Below are 21284 nucleotides of genomic sequence, written 5' to 3' on the forward strand. Positions count from 1 at the left end.
TTGTTTATAGTGTTATCTAGAAAATGAGTTGGGAAGTAATTGAAGACTTGAAAAAGTTTATGGCTGCTGTTGTAACACAATACTACTACTGTCAAAAGAGAAAGGGAATGAAAGAAGGCAGGGGTAGAGAAGCAGAGAAGAGAGTGCATTAGGGAAGATTAATATTTTATGCTTGACCGATAAATTAGGTATGTATAAAATGCTCATTTATGTTTCTAAATGGAAACTGTTTTTCTAGGCTTGTCTACCTCAGATGACTACCAGTCTCCTCAAGTGTATAGACAGTGGTCAGTAAACATAGAAAAAAAACACCAAACAAATTACCATTGTCTTAGTGTCAGAGTGCATTTTGGAAACCACTCCTGAGCACTGAATGTTGAATAGGTTAAGAGGGACAAAGATGCTTCTTTGTCCATTTTGTGCTGAAAATTGAAACACAAGCATTTAATACAAAGAATGAATTTCTTTGGTAATGATATTCTTTTTTAGTGTCCTTCTTTCAGTATTGCTTCAGAGATATTCTCAATATCAGATGTTTTCCACTCATGTTTTCCACTCGTACTCATACTTTTGTCTCATAGCCAAACACAATTCATTCACTATAGACCTGTATTCTTCAAATCGAAGTATAATTTACAAAAGTCATGCCTCACTTGAATTTATTGCTGCATTGAGATTGTCTTTTCTGCTTTCATGTTGAATATTTACTATCCAGACTTCTTGTTATTCTTTTTACCAACGATGTCATTGGCAACAATTACTGCTGACTAACAAGCATTTCTCAGTAAGAGAAATTTTAAAAGCAGGCTGTATGTTCCTAAATTTCAATTGCAAGTCCTGAGTTTAAATTCACGACTGTTTAACTTTTTGAAGTTTAAAATGTATGATGAAAAAATCAAAAATCCTCTGGCATAAAATATTTGCTTCAGACACCTAATGTATACTGATGTGCGCCTGAGAATTGCTGGTTTATGGCCCACAGCTGTCTTGCTGTCTTTGCCTGAGGCAGCCCAGAGGATGGTGGGTGGGTTGGGTTTTGTTGTGAGTGGTGGTAAAAAAGGATTCTGAGTCCAAGGGTCTCAGAACTTTAAATTGCTCTAAGATTATCTTGATGGGCACTTGGCTGAAAACAAGAGGGGGGAGCATGATTTAAATAGATGAATAAGAAGTCCAAACTATTAATTATTTGCACAAAGCCACTAATTTCACTTTCTTTACTACACATGATTAGAATATAGATGTTGGAGGTTCATTTTGAGAAGAAAACCCCATTCAGAATGTCATCATTAATCCTGTACCATTTCTGAAATAAAGGTATTAAAGTATAGTAGTTATTTGTAAATCACCACATCTGTCGTCTAGGTTGGTTTTGTTCAGAAGTAGCAAAAGATTATTTGACAGATTTTATTTATTTATTTTAATAAGGCATTGAAATGGAGCTATTAGGTATTCTAAAAGCAGAAAAAGAAACTGATTCCCAGTGGGTATAGTTTGCTTTCTAAAAGCTAGTCAAATATTTTTTCAGAAGACAAACGAGCAATATGGTCCTTGTAGAAGTGCTTTTTTTCAAGTTTGAGTTTTCAGCGTAGCAGTTCATTGTGGAAAGGTGTTTAAAATTACACAACAATTTAAAATAGCAAAGCAATGAACTTGAAACTGTTTTGGTTGTGGTTTTTTTTTTGGGTGGTTTTTTTTTTTTTTTTCCATGTGCATCTGTAGATGTACACCCAGGCTTATATATATTGGCTAGTATGTGGGAGAGGTTAACCTAGTTCTCGATGAATTTCAGTAAAAGACTTTTCTGTCGTTATGATCTTGGAGGATGAATTAGCCGATACTAGTTGAGATGTTCCCAGATATTTTAACTTCTCTTAGACTTTTGCTTGAGGGTACCTGTGACAAGCTTGAGCATCTGATTATTGAGGATCACTTTAATCTGTAGCTCAAATTATAGAATGCCTCATCTGTCACTTGTGCAGGATTAGTGCCATTGAGAGATCTTTCAGCAACTTTCAGCCTTAGGAAGCCCAAGAATGTGGTTGAGGATCTTTTTTCTGAGGGGAAGTGTTTCTGAATGTCTTCTTTTGACATGTTTTTTATGTTTGACTGAGAAGTTAACTACTGAGGCACAAATGTTCACAGTATGTGGGGACAGTCTGTCCCAGGCAAGGAGGGGAAAGATTATCCACCTCTAACTCTTCTTGGATGCTAATGTCACCTGTAGCCACAAAAAATCCTCGCACCTCTGCTAATGTGATAATGTTGGCTTTTTAATGTCTTTTCTGGCTTTAGCACCCCTCTGGCCTCTGACTGGACCGGGCGGGTAAGGTGGGCAGCTGGTTTGCAAGCATCTTTGTGGCAGACCCTGGCAGCAGGTTCTGGCAGGTCACTGGTGCCATGAGGTGATGTGTAAAGGTTCATCTTGGGGAACTCTGTAGATCAGTGTATTCCAGGGTAGAAAAGACCTTTATATTTCTTTCATCATTGGAAACTTTTTTTTTCTTTATGTGTGAGTTTAATTGTTTATGCTTGATCATCAGAATATTCTACAACCCTTGAAACAGGCTTTTACCTGAAATAATTTGCAGTATCTTTTAAATGCACTAGTTTTATTTTGGACTAGGCTAAGAATAAATGTGTGGTTTCTTAGATACAAGATGTTGAAAGGCAGGAAGATGTTATAAAATTCAGTGTATATTTTGTATTCTGTTTACATTCAGAGGTATCCCCAAAGCTGCAAGTATTTCCTCAGATTTACAGCTTCATATCATTGCTTTTTTATTATGCCAGTGAACATTGTTTTGTTTTGTTTTAAGTAGAGGTATGCATCTGAAAAAAGAAAATTCCCTTTGCCAAAATTCCATACATAAGTGAATGGTGAAATGGTGAAATACTCAGCAGCTGGTGCTAGGTCATGCAAGTCCAGATGGAAAAAACTTCCTTCACATAATGTTCAGAACATGGTCCTTTATTTTCAGGGAGGTTTGTAGAAAAGATGTTGATGATACATACACAGTTGTTTGAAAAGTAAAAGAAAGCCTACAGAAGCAGGCTTAATAAAATGAAACTTAATGCCCAGAGTGATCCACGAGAGAATCAAATGTTTGGTTAAACTGGAAAGGAGGGTGGATATCTCTGTCAGATGTCTTAAATTCTAAAGTAATTTTGGGATCTTTTAATTCAAGTCTTGTCAATGGAGTTCAGATGTTTTCTATTTTATATGCATCCAAATACCGGTGGATTTTATTTAACAAGAAACAAGGCAAAAATGTATTTTGAAGAAAATACATAGTGTGAGAATGTATTTTAAATGTAATTATTTCATTAAGTGCAGGGATCTATCTGTAATGGTATATCACAAACCTTGTCTTCTGTTCTGTATAAACTCTTACAGAAATGCTGTCAATGGATGACTTGCAGAGAACGTATCATGTTGTAAGCTTTCTGAACAAGCTTTTTCCCCTTTCTACTTGGGTAGTACCATCAGAGGCAGTGGATTTCTGATGGAAAGCTGACCAGATCATTGATACAGAAAACCATGTAAAGTGCGGAGAGTGCAGTCTTCCAGTCTGTAGCTACACAGACCCAACTAGAATGTGGGTTTGACTTTTTGTTACAGACTTGGTTGTGCTTGAGGTGGAAGCCCAGAGGTAAATGACAAAGATCTAACATGCAATTCAGCAAATGAGTAATTTCTGATCAACAGATAGAGAGGGTAAATATTATAGTTCTGCCTATTGGGCCTTGACTCTGTGTAAGCACCACTTAGCGGTTATGAAAACATCTCTGCATTATCAACACTGTTTTCAGCCCAAATCCAAAACATAGCCCCATACTAGCTACTATGAAGAAAATTAACTCTGTCCCAGCCAAAACCAGTGCATATGGTGAGGATACAAATGACTAAAACTTTTTTCTAATGAAACACTGATCACTGTATAATTACTGTTCATTATAGTAACAGTATTTAGTCTTCACTCCACACTATCCAGTCAGTCTTCTTCCTACATCCTATTTCCTCCAGTGCTTTAATAGAAATTGTGACTATTTTAACATTTTCTTCAATTTTTCAACAGATTTTAGATTGCTTCCCAGGGAAGTGGCCATAGCCTCAAGCCTTTTGGTGTTCAAGAAGCATTTGGACAATGCTCTTAGATCCTTTGTTTAACTGAGGTTGTCCTGTGTGGAGTCAGAAGTTAGACTTGATCCTCATTGATCCAGTTCAAGATAATTCTGTGATTCTGTGATTCTAATCACCAAAGCTGTGTATGATATATGTAAGGTACATGCTGATTTATGCAAATGATTTATTCTAATAGAGAAGAACAAGGCAAGGAGTAGAAGCACAGCTATGGCTCTAGGTAGGAAGGAAGGAACAAAGTTATGAATCAAGCAAAGGTGACATTTGGCTTATAAAAATTAGAAGAAACAAGTATCACTTTTAAGCATTTATTAATCATGTCAGGACTTCAGAGAGAAGGCTTGTGGTGTGACACATAAAAAATTTTTAACCCAGGTACAGGGTTTAAAAGCACTATGGGTCATTTTTAAGTCTGTCTGGTTTCTTGTTTAGTTTGAAAGCATTTGTGGGAATAATTAAGAGAAAGCTCGCTGCTTTGGTGGGTACCTGCAGTTTCAAACAATCCTTGAAACGTCATTTCAGCACCCTGAACAATAAAATCTGGTATATACTCTTCAGCACAACATCTGTATCTTTGCACCGGATTTTAGAAGGTGATCAGTTGTAATGTGGAGTCAATTTGAAGCAGTCACCACCATTAGAGGCTTATTTCTATAAATAGTGAGTTGGAGTGACTTTGATAGAAGCTATGTTCTGGTTCCAAGAATTCTGTCAAATAAGTGAAACAATATGGGAGTATGTTCATTTTTAAACTTCTGTGTTTTTTTCTTGTTTACTGAAGAAGCGCATGACCTTTGAATTGCATTCACAGTGGTGGTTTTGTCTGTTTTGGTATAGCATCTGGTTTGGTAAGGAAACATTTTCTTGTTCCTGATAACCAGCACAGTTTGGCCACTATCATGGGTAGTACTTTGTTTTTATACTAGTTTGGAAAGTTCTTCTCCATCTTGTTTGCATTTCAAATATTGCACTAGTATTTATTACCTTATTTTAAGGAAACTGAGAACCATTCATTGTTTAATTCATTCAAGGAGCACGTTGTCTTTATCCTCAATCTCTATATTTATAAAATCCTTTCGGTTTATTTTAAAACACAGATTCTCTGTGTAAGCCAGTGGGTGTGCTCCAGCTGTTTTCCTTAACAATCACTAATTGTTGTTTTCTAGTAAAATAGTTAAATCTAGAAAGCATATGGTATACAGACGATCATTTTGAAATTGGGAACAGTTCTTGCTGACATGAGTAGGATTTAGACATGGATAAAGATCAAGAGATTGCTGTTGAGAGCAGCCTGCCCAGATGAACAGTCACTTCTTATAGTTAAAAATTTAGCTGTTGCTTTTCCCGTTGTGTTTCCCAGTTTACAGGGTGGATGTTGGGAAAAAATTTTATGCAGTGGACCTAATGGTCTATTGGACTTAATGATAATTATGGCTTATTACAATAAAAAATGAATTATTTTGAAGTTACTTTGTTTTAAAATAAATACAGAAAGTATATTCAAAATGAACTTACCAATACCTCAAAGTTCAAAATTCATAGATTCTGTGTGTATCATGTGAAAACCAGCTCTGCATAAGCCACACATCCCAAGCTTATGTGTTTGTCGTTTGGGTGCAGAATACATTAGATGTTGTGGATTATTTGGATATACCAGCCCTTCCATACCTTTAGTAGGGTGGTGTTTGGTGCATGCAGAATGGTCCTTTGTCCAGGAATTCCAGACACTCAAAAATCTGATAGATTTCTACTTAGAGGTATGAGATGGGAAATTAACCCTTAAAGCTACAGGGCAATGGCACCAGCAAGGATCTCCTGTCAGAACTGGTAGATTTGACAGATCTGGAAGAGTGTTAAGATTGTAAACTCAAGCCTTCGGAGCTTAAGTAGTGTCAAAGTTAGGACTGCATGAACAGCCTTAATTTGACCTACCTTACATGGATGATTTGGTTTTAACAGTATACCACGGAAGGGTTTTATTTATTAAGAGAATCTTACTTCATTCTTTGCGTTTTGGCTTGTACTTCTTGAACAAACACCTATTCAGAATTTTGGGGGTTTTAACCTTATTTAAACTACAGATTACAGGCTTCGCTTACCGCACACCACCTAAACTCCGCAATACATACGGAACTTTAATGATTTTATTGTCAAACTTTTTAACGATGCTTTTGTTATAATGCCTGTATATGTTGACCATATTACATTATCTTTATGGCAGTCCTCCAAGATTAATAGTGGTATCTTCTTATTCTTAACTGACATGGGATGAAAACCAAAGCAAGATTAGGCCAGTATTATCAAAATCATGGACTAATACTGGATGTTTAGCTTGGAATGACTAGGATGTCTTTTCTCAGATTGCTTTTTGATGTTCAGGGCGCTTAGCACTTCTAAGGATGCAGACTCAGAAGTGTTAAGCTGACTATCTAGAATCTGAAGAACGTAACATGAGAAAACTTTGGTTTTGAAGATTTTCCCAGGATCATAAAATAAACTGTATATCAGAGGCAGTTTTAACTGCTGTTCACCTAAGACTACTGAGGTTTTATTGTAGAAGTTCTAAAGATGAATCTGTAGTAAATGTTTACAACTTACTTTTCATGCTCTTTCAGTTTTTATCAGCTGTCCAGGGGAAAGAAGCAACTGCTGGAAACATGAGTTTTTGACCTATCTCTCTGGTTCCTTTGGTATCAGCATTGCTTAATTATTGTAGAAAAGTGTGTGGTTTTGTTTGGGTTTTTTTGTTAGTTTGTTTTTATTATTCCTAATATGTATAGGGGCTATTACCTTCACCCCATGTAAATTCTAAGTTTATAATTTTACCACTACTAATAATGTACTTGTGAGTTTTTCATGTATGTGACTTCAGCCTAAAGAAAGAGAAACAGTGAATGCAAAATGCCATCTCAAGAACCTTCAGCAAACTGATTTCTGAATTTCAGTACACTCTTCCATTACTGGGAAGAGGTTATTAACCAATGTTGTACTCCAGTCATTTAAAGGAGAAGAAAAAACATACACTTTTCCCTTTGCTTTTGAGCTATAGTTCTCTTTTTGTTTATGCTGCTTGTGCATCTCTCTTCTGAGGTCAGAAGTGTTGTCTTTGGTTCTGGTGACTTGCACTGTCTCAGCCCTGGTCAGCTTGAAGGAATAAATACTGAAAGGACTTAGGCTTATTTCACATGTGTTTTAAGTATTGCACGTATTTGGTCTACTCATTGCAGCAAGAGATTGGAAACGTAGTATTCTAAGTACAGATGAAGTACTTGGAGAACTGCAGCCTTTTTGAGTCTGAGAAGCAAGTGATTTTCTTTGTCCCTGAGACTTAGAAAATCACGAAGCTTGAACATATTTTTCAAGGAGTGGCAAAACTTACATCCCTGCTATGGGGTGACCTCTTACAAAATTTCAGATGTTTACGATGAAGTTTATAGAGGTAATCGATAAATGGATGAAAAATAATGCTCTATAAATAGTCCTTTGTAGGAATAAGTATTGAATAATTTTGCAAGTAGGTGTAAGTAGAATATCTATGTTTGGTTAGATAAATTATTAGATAAATAAGTGGAGAAATTTAAATATTTAGTGACATTCCGAGACACAACAATTTTAGCTTCAATTCTAAACTGTTATCCAAATGAAACCTGCGTAATGTGTCAATTTATTCCTGTTATTGCCTGGTAAACGCTGCAAAGATAATCTTGAATACTGAATTCAGAGGAACACATCTTCAGTTCAAGAGTTTATTAAATCTCCCTTGATGTCTATAGAGCTAGATTTATATCAGTCTGACCAACTCCAAGAGCTATTGGGTTTTTCCCATTCTCTCCAAATATTGCAAGCCTGCATATGTTCACTTTAAATGAAAAATGAAATGAGCTGCTTGTTTCAGATAATGTTCTGTTATTTCCTATTTCTTGTAACAATTGATATTACAGCTTAACTATATGTCTCTTTTTCTTTTCTTTTTTTTTTCTCCGCATTAGTTTTGCCAACCTGGAGGATGGCAGCTTTCGAAAGAGAGAAAACAGCCAACGTTCTTTGTGGTGGTTTTGACTGATATAGACTCAGAGAGGCACTACTGTTCCTGCTTAACTTTCTATGAAGCAGAGATTAACCTGCAGGTAAAAACATTTACAATATATAATAAAAATGCAGCAAACGAACAGATTAATGTTCTAGAGCACAACTTTAGAAAATATTTTGCTATTCCTGGTAAGGTTGTATTTTTCTGCCATACAGAAATGCATGCATTTTTCTGCAAAGGTAAGCTTGATGTACTTGTTTGTGTTCTTTTTTGTTTTTATCTGCTTTGAAAAAAGACCAGCCAAAAACATTTTGGAGAATTTTTTTTTCTCTACCACTTTTTTTTTTTTTTTTTTTTTAAACCGGACAGCCAATATGGTGTTCCTTTCATTTACTTCCGTGTTTGACACAGCATGAATGATTCTCATCTTTGTTCTAGGAAAAAGGTTTATTAACTTCTGCTCCCTCTGCTGGCCAACACTATCAGGCCAGCACAGGACAAACGTACAGAAGTGTGCTGCAGTGTATATATGTATTTGTGTAAGTGCATTTACTGGCAAGATTTTAAAACTGATAGTATAATTCTTCAGTTTTTAGGTAGGTCAGATTTTGGGTGTCAGCTACTTGGCGGTGTTTGTTTTAAACATGTGTTTAATTATTTTTGGGCAACCTCAGTCTTTCAAAAATAGACAATTTGTTTCCTATTTGATGTACAGTACTTCACAGAATCTCTGCTATGACATAATACTTGGAATCTTTAGAAGGTAGAACCTAATCCAATATGTAATTGTGGACTGTAATTGCTATGTTTTGAAATATTTTATTTCCCATATGAAAATTAAAAAATGAGTAAAACCTTGGCATTAAGTATATTAAAATCAGCTAAGATCAATTGGCTAAGTAATTTTTTGCTCTTTTAGTGAAGAACTGTAACATTATTTTAGAGAAAATGCTTTTAATAATCCAAGTGTACTTTGTTTATTCAATACTGGAGTTGAAATGGTCCCCTATTTGTAGAATATTTATTTGTAGAATAATTAAAAGATGTAGCATAGTAATGATAATAATGTTATGCTTTTTCTAGGCACGGTTGGAAGCCAGGGAATAATAGTTGTTCTTATTTCATTAACACTACAATTTAAGTGGATATTTTTGTAGATTATTAAAAGGAGTTAAAAGCAGAAATGTAACAAAAATTAGATATATTTTAGTCTTAAATTTTAGTGTAGGTCAACTGACATCTTCCTATTAGAATTTTGTCATTATTTAATGTCTGTCATCCTCCGTTTGTTTTTATAAGCAGTGTGAAATATTCTATAGTAATTCTTTCCCAGCTGATAAAAATTTACAATGGCTGACTCTTCTTCCACTATGTATTTCATAGCATACACTAAATTTAGCAAACTTGTAATTTGTCGTGTGGTTTCTAGCAGCTGCTTTTGGTTCACTATCCCCATCTTTCAAGTAATGCTCATCACAAAATATCCAGTCTTAACTAAAAGTTTTTTTTCTGGTATTGCCTAAGTGTTAATAAAAAGAAGAAAAAGAAAAGGCAAAAAAAAAGCCCCAAAACTGAGTGCAGCAGGATGTTGGTTCTCATAATGCCATTCCTGGCTGTGTTGTAAAGAATGCATATTTTTCAGATGAACTTGCTGTGGTGAAATTTATTCTATGACTGCATTGTTTATAGCCAAACTTCCTGTTTCTTTCTAAAACCCAAAGAGAATAATTGAACGTGTCCTGTTACATGGTCATTAGACAAGAATTCAGCACATGTACAATCTGTAATGAAACATAAACTCATGAAGCATTGGGCTATGAAAGTAATATTGATTTAACCATTCAGATGCATGCCTCATTAAACAAACAGTCCATGAAACATAGTGTCCAGGACATGAAATCTGGACAGTACTCTTCACAGTTTAAATACAGTTCAATTTTTATTTTTTTTTTAAATGGACTGTTAGAACTCACTAAGACAAAAGTAAGATTGAATTTCCAAAAAGGAAAAGTTACTTCTTTCTCAGTAGCCTTCACCAGGTAAACTTTGCTGATACACGAGACTGGTTGGAGTTCAGCTAGAGCAGATTAGTGGTTTGGCTTGGCAGAATCATCTTAACAAAAAACGAATCAAATGCATGGAAGTTTCTGTGGTTAAACAAACTGCATAGTGAAAACAAACGTTAATTTCTCAGCTTGTGAATGTTAGAAGAGAACTATCAAACATTTTTTGAGCTTTCTGCATAATAGTACAAGAACCATTTTGACACAATGGATCAAGCTGGATCTGAGAAGGCTACTTCTGTCATTCTGGCTCCCTTTGTTCCTGCTTCAGCTGTTTGTTACAGGATAATTGGTAAATAAAGGTGACCTGAGAAGTAAGGAGACTATACTGACATGGTATACCTAGGTAATAGCCATGATAACCTAGGGTGCAAAATTAATATAGCAACTGTAAAAGCTGTATAGTCTGCAGGAAAAAAGTATTCTTTGTGGTATCTCCAAAAGCCCTGGATTCAGTTTAATCTTTTGGCAGTTGCATGATAAGTTTTCTGGAGAAAGCACAGGCTCTAGTAATCAGCTGGTGGCCTGTTTTCAACTTCCTACCACTGGTTAGAAAATAAAATACTGTTTTATTTGTTGACATCTGTGAATCATACTTTGCATTGTTGCAGTACTGTCATTCTGAGCTGACCCAGAATTTTTTATCTGTGTGGATGCTGGTCAGCTTGGTGATCAGCTTTCATAAAGTTGTGATAATATATCAAAGAGATTGATGCTACATTTAGCCTGATTTAATACTCCGTATCTGTACTCATGAAGAAGGTGAACAAATGATACTGCATTAAATATGGGGATAGAATTCACTTGTTACTATGAATGGAGGTGATACAGCATTGCCATGTAATCCTTCCTGAATTGTTCTGTTTTACGATGCTAATCTCACTTGATTGTCCCAGTAACATTTGTTAAAGCTATATGAGGATATGTTTCTCATCTGAGATTAAAATGACACATGTGAAAGTTTGACTTTAGCAGGAGTCTAAAGTTTGGAATGTTGACTAGACTGCTTAGAGGCAGTCTAATAATGAATCAGCAATGGTAAAGCTGGTGTCATTTAGATTTCCTTAGTGTATTTCGGAGCAGATCTGTGTGCTGCAAGATTCTCTCACCTCAAGTTCCTACTAATAGAAAGTATAAAGAAATCTGAGACTTGTTTGTCCTTCCAGCTTTTTGTGTCTGCAGCGCATGCTTGGTCTGATCCACATTTCTCTCTGGCTTAAGGTGCTGTTTAGATGCTCTACTGAATAGAGCTTGATGCCTTATGTACTACTTGCACTTATCTACCAGAATTAGGAGGAGAATACATCAAAACATCCCTATTTCCTGTTCCCTCACAGTGGCTTGAAGGGTTTTTTGTGTTGGTGCCACCTCCTCCCCCCCCCCCCCCCCCCCCATTTTGATTGTCGCTGTGGACTTGAATCTCATTGATTTGAAGAAAACCTTGTCCTATGAGCAAAAAACATAGTCTACTTAGCTTATTTTTCTGGTGACTGAAGCTGGAAGCTGTTGAGCAGCTAGAGAGTATTCAGAAGGATTGTAACTTCAATCTGCAGAATTCAACTCATAAATCTGTTACTGTGTGTCTGTAACTTTATTAGTCATCAAAAATGTATATATAGATGTATTTGTACACACAGACATGCACACATGCGTTATGTATAGTTGTGTGGTGTACACACTGTTTGCTAAAATGAGGTTCATATTTCTAAGAGCAGTTTCTCGATGTTACCACTTAGCACACCCAAGACTTGATTTAACACTTTTGACTCAGCAGATACTTCTGCTGACCTCGGCTGTGCTTCTTACCAATTACACAGTTAGAATTTATACTAACAATGCTTCAAGAGCACCATAGATAGAATCTTTTCAAAATATGTGGACTCACGTCATTTGGGAACTTAATGGTCAAATTGTACTCTGGCTTGCACTTTGAAATAAATTTATCCTCTCTCCACAACCCCATCATCAACAAATTAGAGAATGATTTATGCCAGTAAGTGAGCCTGTGCAACTGCATTTCTTGCATTACAGAGAATCTGCTCAATGAGATCAGCACAAAACCCCAAACATTTGTTTATAACAATCATACTACAAGATTGTATATCATTCTTAAGTGTTGTTTTAAGCAAATGTACATTAAAACATTGCAATCACAAAGTTGGTAAGATTAAATATATCACTCTGGAAAATGCACATAAGTAATAATTCACAAGTCTCCCATTTCCTGCAATTCACATTCTCTTCCTCTCTCTTCCCCCCTGCAAAAAGAGGAAAAAGAAATTGTAAAACTCCCAAACCATAAAATGGCAGATTCACAACATTCACAAATATTTCCTGAGTCAAGGGAAAAACTGCCAACAGAATGACTTCATGCTTCATAAAGTTTTTAATTTTTGTGCTTGGACTGGAGAATTGGTGATCCTACTGTGTTAAAAGCGTGTGCTGCTTGATGAGTTGCTGGCGTTTGGTTTTTAGCAGAGGATGAGAACATTCGGTGCAGTTGTACCCTTTCTGAAGTGTGAAACCTCATCCCCCTTTGGATATTACGTTAGCGTCTTATTCTTAAGATGAAGTTTAATGACTTTTTGTGAATATCCCAAATGTCAAATCTGTTCTGAAAGTGACCTCTTACGGTCAGTGCCCTAAACCACATTTTTTTGAAAAAATCACTAATTTTAAAAATAATGTTTATTATATTACATCATCATTTTTCTAAATCTACTAAAAAATGGCTGCTATGATAGCATATGGAGTTACAAGTAACATTTTATTTCCTTCCTGTTCCTGTGTAAAGGGAAAGTTGCAGTAATGTTCTATATGGTAAGAAATAGACTTGTATTTCTAATGTCCTTCTATCCTTTTAAGATATACATATGCCTTCCTCTTAAGGTGGGAATTTAAAGTTAAGGTAAAAACAGTTGTGCAGAGGAAAGCCTATTTCCCTCTTCTGAATAACGGGTAGTAATGTCTCCTGTCCTGTTTATCCCCAGCTCGCATTTGCACACGCCTCCCCCATTTGAACTCATACTGTTGCAGGGTGCAGAAGTTGGGTAAAGGTCTCCCTCTTTACTCCTGTGCTGTGTCTACACAGTAGCTAATTTATCTGACTTTCTAACAGTAGAAATACCAATTCAGCAATTCACTGCAAGAAAGTCTTTTTGATGCGTTTACCCATATGCAATTTAAAGGAATTAATTAACTGTATTTTAATGAAACAAAACAAAAATCTGGGTGTGTAAATTTTTGCCTTGGTATACTTTCACGTATACTGTTCTATATTATATAAAAGTCATCATGGCTTTAAAATAGGGTTATGAATAATTAATTATTTATTATAGTTAAAATAGGGTATGAATTAATAGCTTCCTTTAAGTTAATTTCATTTTTACTGTTTGTTCTGCTTACATTTCTTCGGTCTCTGCGGTCTCCTCACCTTAGATTAGGTGTGTAAAATTTGAAAGGGTAGAATCCATGGATCAAATTTTCTGCCTTTGGGAAAATTCAGAAAGATTTAGCAAACTCTAAAGCTCTGAAATTACTATTTGCATATGCATAGTTCTTGTTACAAACTTGTTACTGTAGTTTTTTAACATTCCTCAGTGCTAAGGTTACCATGTTGAAAACAGTTAGTTAATGCTATTGATTATTGCCCTCTGGGATTTCAGCGTTTACAGGGTAACTGCAAGGGCATTACCTTGGACTTTCCAGATCTTCCAGAGTGTGCATAGCATAATGGCCTACTCCAAAAATACACTTTGGCTTATGGCTGCGTAAGCTGGACTGAAAGGTAGAAAGTCTGGGTATGAGGTTAATTTTGTTCCAAAGTTACTTCAGTGTGTTTGGATGATAATTCATATAAGCACCTTCCAGAGTTTTCAAAGTGAGGTGCATTAAATGCTGAAAATTTAATAGATGCTGGTGGTGTAAATTTTATGTAATGCTGGAAGGTGCAATGCAAACTCCTTACTAGCTTGTACAAATACTTTGAAGTGTCAGTAGTATTTAGGGAGTGAATGAGCTCACCTGTTACAGAGGCTTGAGGTTACTCTGTTTGGTGTGTACGATCTTGGCATAATTTTCTACCTTGGGTCCTTTTCTTCTTTAGTTGATAGAATCCCTACCATGCGTTACTACAGTTTATGTCCTGTTTTGAAATTAAGTGAAGATACTGGCTTTTATGCTGGTGTGATCATTCCAGTATAAGTTCAGCTGCAGTGGTATGATTCTGTGTGCATAGACAAGCCATGAAGTACATCTATTTACCTGTGGGTTTAGTTCAGTACAGCAGATTGTAGGCAGGATGTAGATTTGTCTTCTGGAGACAGTCAGCTAAGTTTATTTTAACTTCAGTACATGTGTTAGAATTTATTGGATACAGGCGTTTGTATAATCTGAAAAGTAAATAAAGTGAATTGATGCTGAATGTTTTTTGGCCTTTGATTGTTAGTAAACCAGCTAAGAGTGTATTTGGCTGCAAGTAACACCAGCAGAGACTAAGTCACATGGCGAGAAAACGATGTGTCCGAAATGAGCAATTGGCACAAGATTACTAAAACAAACTCCAAATAATTTTTCTTAAAATAAGAAATCATCTGTGGTCTTTAAATCTTTTTTGCTGGGCAGTTAGTAGTAAAACAGCAGGCTTGCTGAACTTGGCACAATTTCAGTGCAAAATTTTGCATAGGGCAAACTGTTTTTGACAATTATAATGAAGTACTTGAGTGAAAGTTCTGTAAAGAGACATGTTTATTCTGTCTCTAGGATTGGATGAATTAATTAAAGTACAATTCTAATTTCACTTCCTGTTCACATTTGATTTCCTCTGAGTTTCAAATAATGCCTGCCAATTTCTACCTTTAGAGCAGTAAAGCGAGATCTAATGTTATGTGTTTTCTAACTTTTCTATTAGTACCTCAGTTTAAATTTCTTTTCCTCACTCTGACACAAAGATATACCTAATTTTTCTCTGCTCAACATTAATCAGAACTAAATGCACTGAATTCAGTAGCATATGCCCCTGGAACGGAGATACACAGTCATCATGCCTGGATTGCCCTTGTGTATGAAAACCAGCGGTATCTCTAACAAAGGCAATTCAGCAGAGCTTGCCTGCTATAGAGGTCGTTCAGAGACCCAGAAGGACATAGTGGTCCAGCTGGGTGGAGTCAGCAATGTAAGTGAAGACCTGATGGACAGCTGATAGTCTTGGAGAGCTGGATAACAGTTAGAGTTGCTTTGTTTAGGAGCCCTCATTGTCGGAGATTTGATAAATGGCAGATTTGGGTGTACATATTAAAGTGTTAAGATGGACATGTCCATGTTCTGAAGATGGGGGTGGAAAAAACAGGAGAGGAAGGATAGTTATTATTCATGTGCACTGTAGTTCAGCTACATCCTGATGGAGCAAATGCTAATGTGTTCTTGAGCTCTGTAAGTCCCTTAACATCAGCTATATTCAGTAGTAGGGATAATTTTTTTTTTATTATATTGGTAGGTCATTTTAATCTTTAAAAATTAGCTTAAGTTCTTAATGTAGATTTTGGCTAGATTTGTTATTTTTAAGTTAAATTTATCAATATTTAGCAGCAGAGCTGACGTCCTAAAATAATATGAATGTTGCGGCAAAATTAGGTGCATAAAGGTTCAAGAGGAAACCTTAAAGTTTGAAGGCTGGATCAGAGCAATGAATAGCTCTGTTGCATAAAAAACCATAAAGTTAATACGAGTAAAGTTGGATGCTGTCATTTGTTTTCTTGGTTGCCACACGTGTTGCCTTCAAATGAGTTGCAGTTTTTCACTGAAGTAGCACAAAATCAGTCACCTTTTTCTACTAAACGTTTTAACATAATTTCTTAAGCCGGAATTGAGGTTTATGTGAAAATGTCGGTTTATATGCTGATTTCCCACATGCAACATCTAAATACATCCAGTGTCAGCCAAATGTGACTGGCAGCAGGGATCATGCACTTGGAGTGGTTTCATGAAAGTGGGTGGGTAGGAAGGAGAAAGATAGGTTTCGTAGTCCACCGCCACATAAGGGAAAACTTGGAGTGTGTGATCAACCCTTATCAGACATCAAGTAATCCACAAATGTTTTTAACTTATTCATAAATCTACAGGAAATGAAATTAATTCATAGCTAAGAAGAGATATTTGCTTGCTATGTGGATGCTGCAATTACTTTTCTTCTCTATTCCACATACCTGGGGCCAAGTCTGAAACCATGAATAAAGTTAAGTCAGTTTGTTTTAGACTTGTATATGTAAGTGGGTTTTGGTGTGTCCTTAAAGTTTGTCAAGTCACAGAGAAAAGAAAGAAGAGAATCAAATGTAAGTCTGTAATGACTTAAGTGATTTCCCCCCCCCCCCCCCCTTATTTAATAAACTGTCTGACTTAGGCTTTACCCTGCATTAGTACTTTTTGTGTGTGTGATTTAAGTATCAGAAGAGAATTGATGTGTTCTTGAAACTATTATCCACCAATGAAGTCTGAATATTGTACTAGAAAAGTTACACTTTTATAATGTAAATAATATTGTGAAGCTGTATCATTAAATAGGATACATTCACCTTACATTAAATGTTTGGAAGAACATGAGTTACCATTTTGGGTCAGAATGAAAAGATACCCTGCATAGTATTTTGTCTCTGTGGATGGTTAGGAGTGAGTATCTGGGGAACAGCAGAGGAACATGGCATACGTCGTGTCGCTGTGAGGGGTCCCTTCTCTGCTTCTACAGTCTGAGGACCAACTGAGCTGAATAAGTCTGGTGCATGTTTAGTAACCTCTGTGGATTTCATGAACTTGTGTGGTCTTCTCATGATGCTGTATGCGTTTTTATTACTACCATTCTGTACCAGAAGGGTTTCCTAAGTTAAATAGCCGTTGCATGATGAGCTACCACCACTTGTTTGTTTTGAACATATTTCAGTTAGCATGCTGGTTATGGTGGTGGTGGTTGTTTTTGTTGTCCTTCTTTAAGGCTAACTGTGAATGACCAGTTGACTTTGGGTTTGGTACTTTGGGTTTTGGTCTGGTTTTCAGATGCCCAATTTCTATGTGAAATTATTTGTGTTAGCAGTAAAAAGTATATAAAGAGTAAAACTAAGCAATAAGGATAGGACCTGATGCAAAGAACTTGCTAGCAGTTTTTCTGTCAGTTTGATTGAGCGCTTGTTGTTTCACGCAGTGTTACTACTTCTGTTTTGGCAAGCTAGCACACAAAATAGCTCCAGTGAAATTTTGCTCTTGAACTCCTTTGATGCTAAGCATGGAAACAAAACACTTAGGCTATTCTTGGCCTTATAAGATGTCATCTGAAAATCGTAATTTTCAACTCTGAATATGTATTTGTGATCTAAAGCAAACAAAATGCATTGGGCAGAATATGTTGCAGGACTGTTTCATAGTCACCTTTGTACTTGTGTAAGTTGTACCGAGTAGTGCATATAGTACGTACTAAAGAAGAAATGCATTGGGCAGAATATGTTGCAGGACTGTTTCATAGTCACCTTTGTACTTGTGTAAGTTGTACCGAGTAGTGCATATAGTATGTACTAAAGAAGCAGGAGACTGAGATGAAGTTTTGGAATAGTTTCATATGCTGCTAAGCTAAGCCTGTGCACTCAGCATTGTATACTTTCATAGATTTGTGGTGTTCATTACATTGCCTTGAAACATCTCCTTAAACAGACTGGCATGGGTACTGAACTGTGAGAGGGGATTCATGCTGCTGCGTTTTTTGTTTTTTTTGTTGTTTTTTTTTTTTTTACATTTGGTCAAGTGAACTTTTAATTTTTGGTGAGATTTTTTTGAAATGCTTGCACAAATGCATGCATTAATTCAGCTACTTTTCTTGACCAAGTTCATAAATTGTAAAGTGACACTGTTAGTTCAGTTGGTTGTTGGACATTCCAGGTTACCCCGTTACTTTAGGTCACAAATATGTTAAATGGATACTCCTCATGATACAAAAAGAAAGGGAAACAGTTGAAATATATGCGCTCATGCTCTCTCTAGTTCCGTATTCTCATTTATGTAAGAACCTATGAAACTCATTGCTATGTTATGTCAGGAGGTGTGTGTGTGTGTATATATATACACACACAGTATATATATCTATCTGTATATATGTATAAATATATATATATTTTAGTGTAGATGTGAGTGCATCCATTCCCCTAAGATAGTGAAAAAAATTGAGTGTAAGAATGTGTATTGATCTGCTTTAGATTTATAGAACACATGGGTTTTTGTACAGTCTCTTAAGAGGCCACTTTCCAGCTACAGCAAACAGGTTGAGCAAAATGAAATTGTATCATATGTCCTTCAAAAGAAGTTTCACCATTTTCTGAGTTTGTTTATTATATATTATTTATGCAGGAAAAGGGGTGGGGAGGAAGACAAATAAACAAATGAAACACCCTGCTGTAAAATCAGATGAGATTTTTCTATTTAAACTTCTGATATATCTTCAGCCATGTTTACACAATAAATAAATGCTTGCTTAATTGTATTTAAAATGTTTCTGTATCTACTTTTAAAATTGGTTATCTTGATTTTTCCTATACTTTTTTTTTATCTCATGGGACATAAATGTGAGCATTTATTACTATGATGTTGTAGCTATGGTTTTGTGACAGTTTGGAATGTGATGAATTAAATTTTGTTTAAGAAATACCTAAATTTTAACAGTTTGTGAATGCTGTTTCCCTGAGATGCAGTAGAGGCTGAAAGAAAAAAAGGCAGTCTTTACTCCTTTATGCCTTCCATGTTTTAGATGCTCACACTGTCAACAATCATATGTATGTGATCAAGGAACCCTTGCAATGAAGATTTCTGTGAAGTTAGTTGTTAGCTGGGTGATTTTGTGGATAAGTATTCTGTGCTGAGCATATTAATAATTGTAGTATTGTCTGGTAGATTTTGTGGAAAAGCTGCTCTATGGACTTGAGTCAGCCACGCTTTACAGATCTCTACACTATATTCTCCTTATAACTTTAGAAACCAAGTCAAGATGCAGAAGAAAAGAGGATTCTTTTTGGCAGGCAGGGAACAGGACCCTGATAGGCTTCAGTCAAACACAGATGTAATTAAAGGGGACCGAATATTTTAGCTTGGTAAAGTCATGCATGATCACAGGTCATATATACAGTTTCTTTCATTAATATAGTTAGATCAGTCTCTGTTAGCTATTCCTTAGCTTACCGAAGAATCTTGTTCAGAACTTTATTTATTTGATGTTAAAAAACTTTCATGCATTTCCAGTCTAAAGGGACAGATATTTCTGAATTAGATTTTTAAATGTACGTCACCTTTTAAACTAAATGGATCTTTAAGGATCTGGAACAGTGGCGGCTTGCTCTCTACTAGTACATTTTCCTATTTTTTCAAAGTCTGTCCATATGTAGAAATAAAAAGAGGAAAAATACTTAAAAAAAGGAATCTCTTTCAATGTTTAATTGAAATTAAGAAAATTCTTAATCTGTTCTACTGTAGTGTGAAGAGCTAGCCAACAATCTGGATGGGAGATACCAGGGAAGCCCCATAGCAGTATACCCAATGCCATTATCATCTTATTCTAACCAATGTAAATGCAAAAGGAATCTATATAATCAACTAGATTAAAAAAAAAAAAAAGAAGAAAGAAATAACAGTATTATCTTACTTCTTATTTAACCAATTTAAATTCATCTGTCAGTTTATGTATCCCTAGCAAGGTTTCCTTTAACATCCAGTTATTCTTAATTTACTTGTAAACTAATTGGTCTATTTGTAAAATACAAAAGTATTGAGGAAAAAAACCCCATGAACAAGTATTTGATTTTGTTAGTTTTGATTAGAGAGTATTTTTTCCTTAGATGAGTGAGGGGATAAAGAAAGATGAAATGTCCATGTTTCTGAGCAAAAGTGTAAACAGAAAGAATTAAGTTTGTGGTTTTAGTGCTTTGTACTTAGTATTGCTACAGAATGCTTGTGCTGTTAATACTTTGCTTGAAAAGTAGGTTAAAAGTCATGTGTTTGAAATGATTATCTACTTAGTCTACTGACTCCTAATAATGTGCCTGCGTGCCTGTCAGAATGTTTAGTTGTGGAAGAAATATGACTAGTCACATTACATTTTTCCATAAATCTTTTATGAAGTAAGAGAGAGTGTTTTTACAGTGTAAATGATTTATCAATTCACTATTGTGCTGCTATTGTGCCCTTGAAGTTTTAAATTAATTTTAATTATGAATTAATTCAAGACTTGATCTGAAGCTGGGTGGATTTTATGAAAATGGCCTTTTATAGAAACCTGCCTGTCTCTGCACCCCGAATTTTCATTATCTTAGTACCATGTGAATATGGAGAAGCTTCCATATTTCCTTACCTTTAGAAATACAGAATATGTTTTAATTTTGTTTTTTTCCAATGTTGTCAGGGTCCACAATTTGTCAGATAGCTAGGATCTGTTACCTTTATGCCTAGAATTTATAATTGCTCTTTAGAACAGTTGATACAATAAGCTTTTGTTGATTATATGTTTAGTGGTGTATAACTGCTAAACTATAATTTTAAAAAATCTTCTTGCATTTTTTGGGGCAGGGGGAGGGAACTGTAATTAATGTAAAAGCTCTCCCTGTCAACATTATAATGGATGGCAATAAATGAACACGTGGGACATGTGACTGTTGAGTTACACATTTCTCAATTAATTGTGAATCACAGTTTTAACTTAGAAATAAGATGCAAACTAGATGAAACACATACATTGCGTATGTATTGGTTGCCGTTAGGTAAGCATTAATGTAAAAAGCCAGGTGTGTGCTCATATGTGTATATATATTGCTGTGCCAATTGTTTTTACTTTGGTATGAAAGTGTAATACATATTTTGTGAACCTGAGTACTCTCTTTTTAAACCATTTTTGCTTGAACACTGAGCTGTGTTTTCAATAGGAGGCTGTCTCCAGGTCAGGAAGATCCCTGAGGACAGGGAGACTGCACTGGAGGAACGGCAACACTAAGTTTGCCCTCTCTTCAGGGGGGCCCTTGGTACCAAGAGAGGG

At 35.7% G+C, this 21284-nt stretch overlaps 1 protein-coding gene across 5 annotated transcripts in view; it reads left to right on the plus strand.

Annotated features, from left to right (window-relative positions):
• Positions 1-21284, plus strand: part of SBF2 (SET binding factor 2) — a 255137-nt gene that overhangs the window by 92980 nt on the left and 140873 nt on the right. For all 5 annotated transcript variants that reach the window (XM_055722192.1, XM_055722188.1, XM_055722190.1 and 2 more), the window contains exon 3: positions 8131-8268. In XM_055722192.1, the coding sequence (XP_055578167.1) occupies positions 8131-8268 (138 nt within the window). The remainder of the gene's footprint in view (positions 1-8130; positions 8269-21284) is intronic.

The sequence above is a fragment of the Falco cherrug genome, chromosome 10 (genome assembly GCF_023634085.1).
Source record: "Falco cherrug isolate bFalChe1 chromosome 10, bFalChe1.pri, whole genome shotgun sequence".
Classification (NCBI taxonomy): Eukaryota; Metazoa; Chordata; class Aves; order Falconiformes; family Falconidae; genus Falco; species Falco cherrug.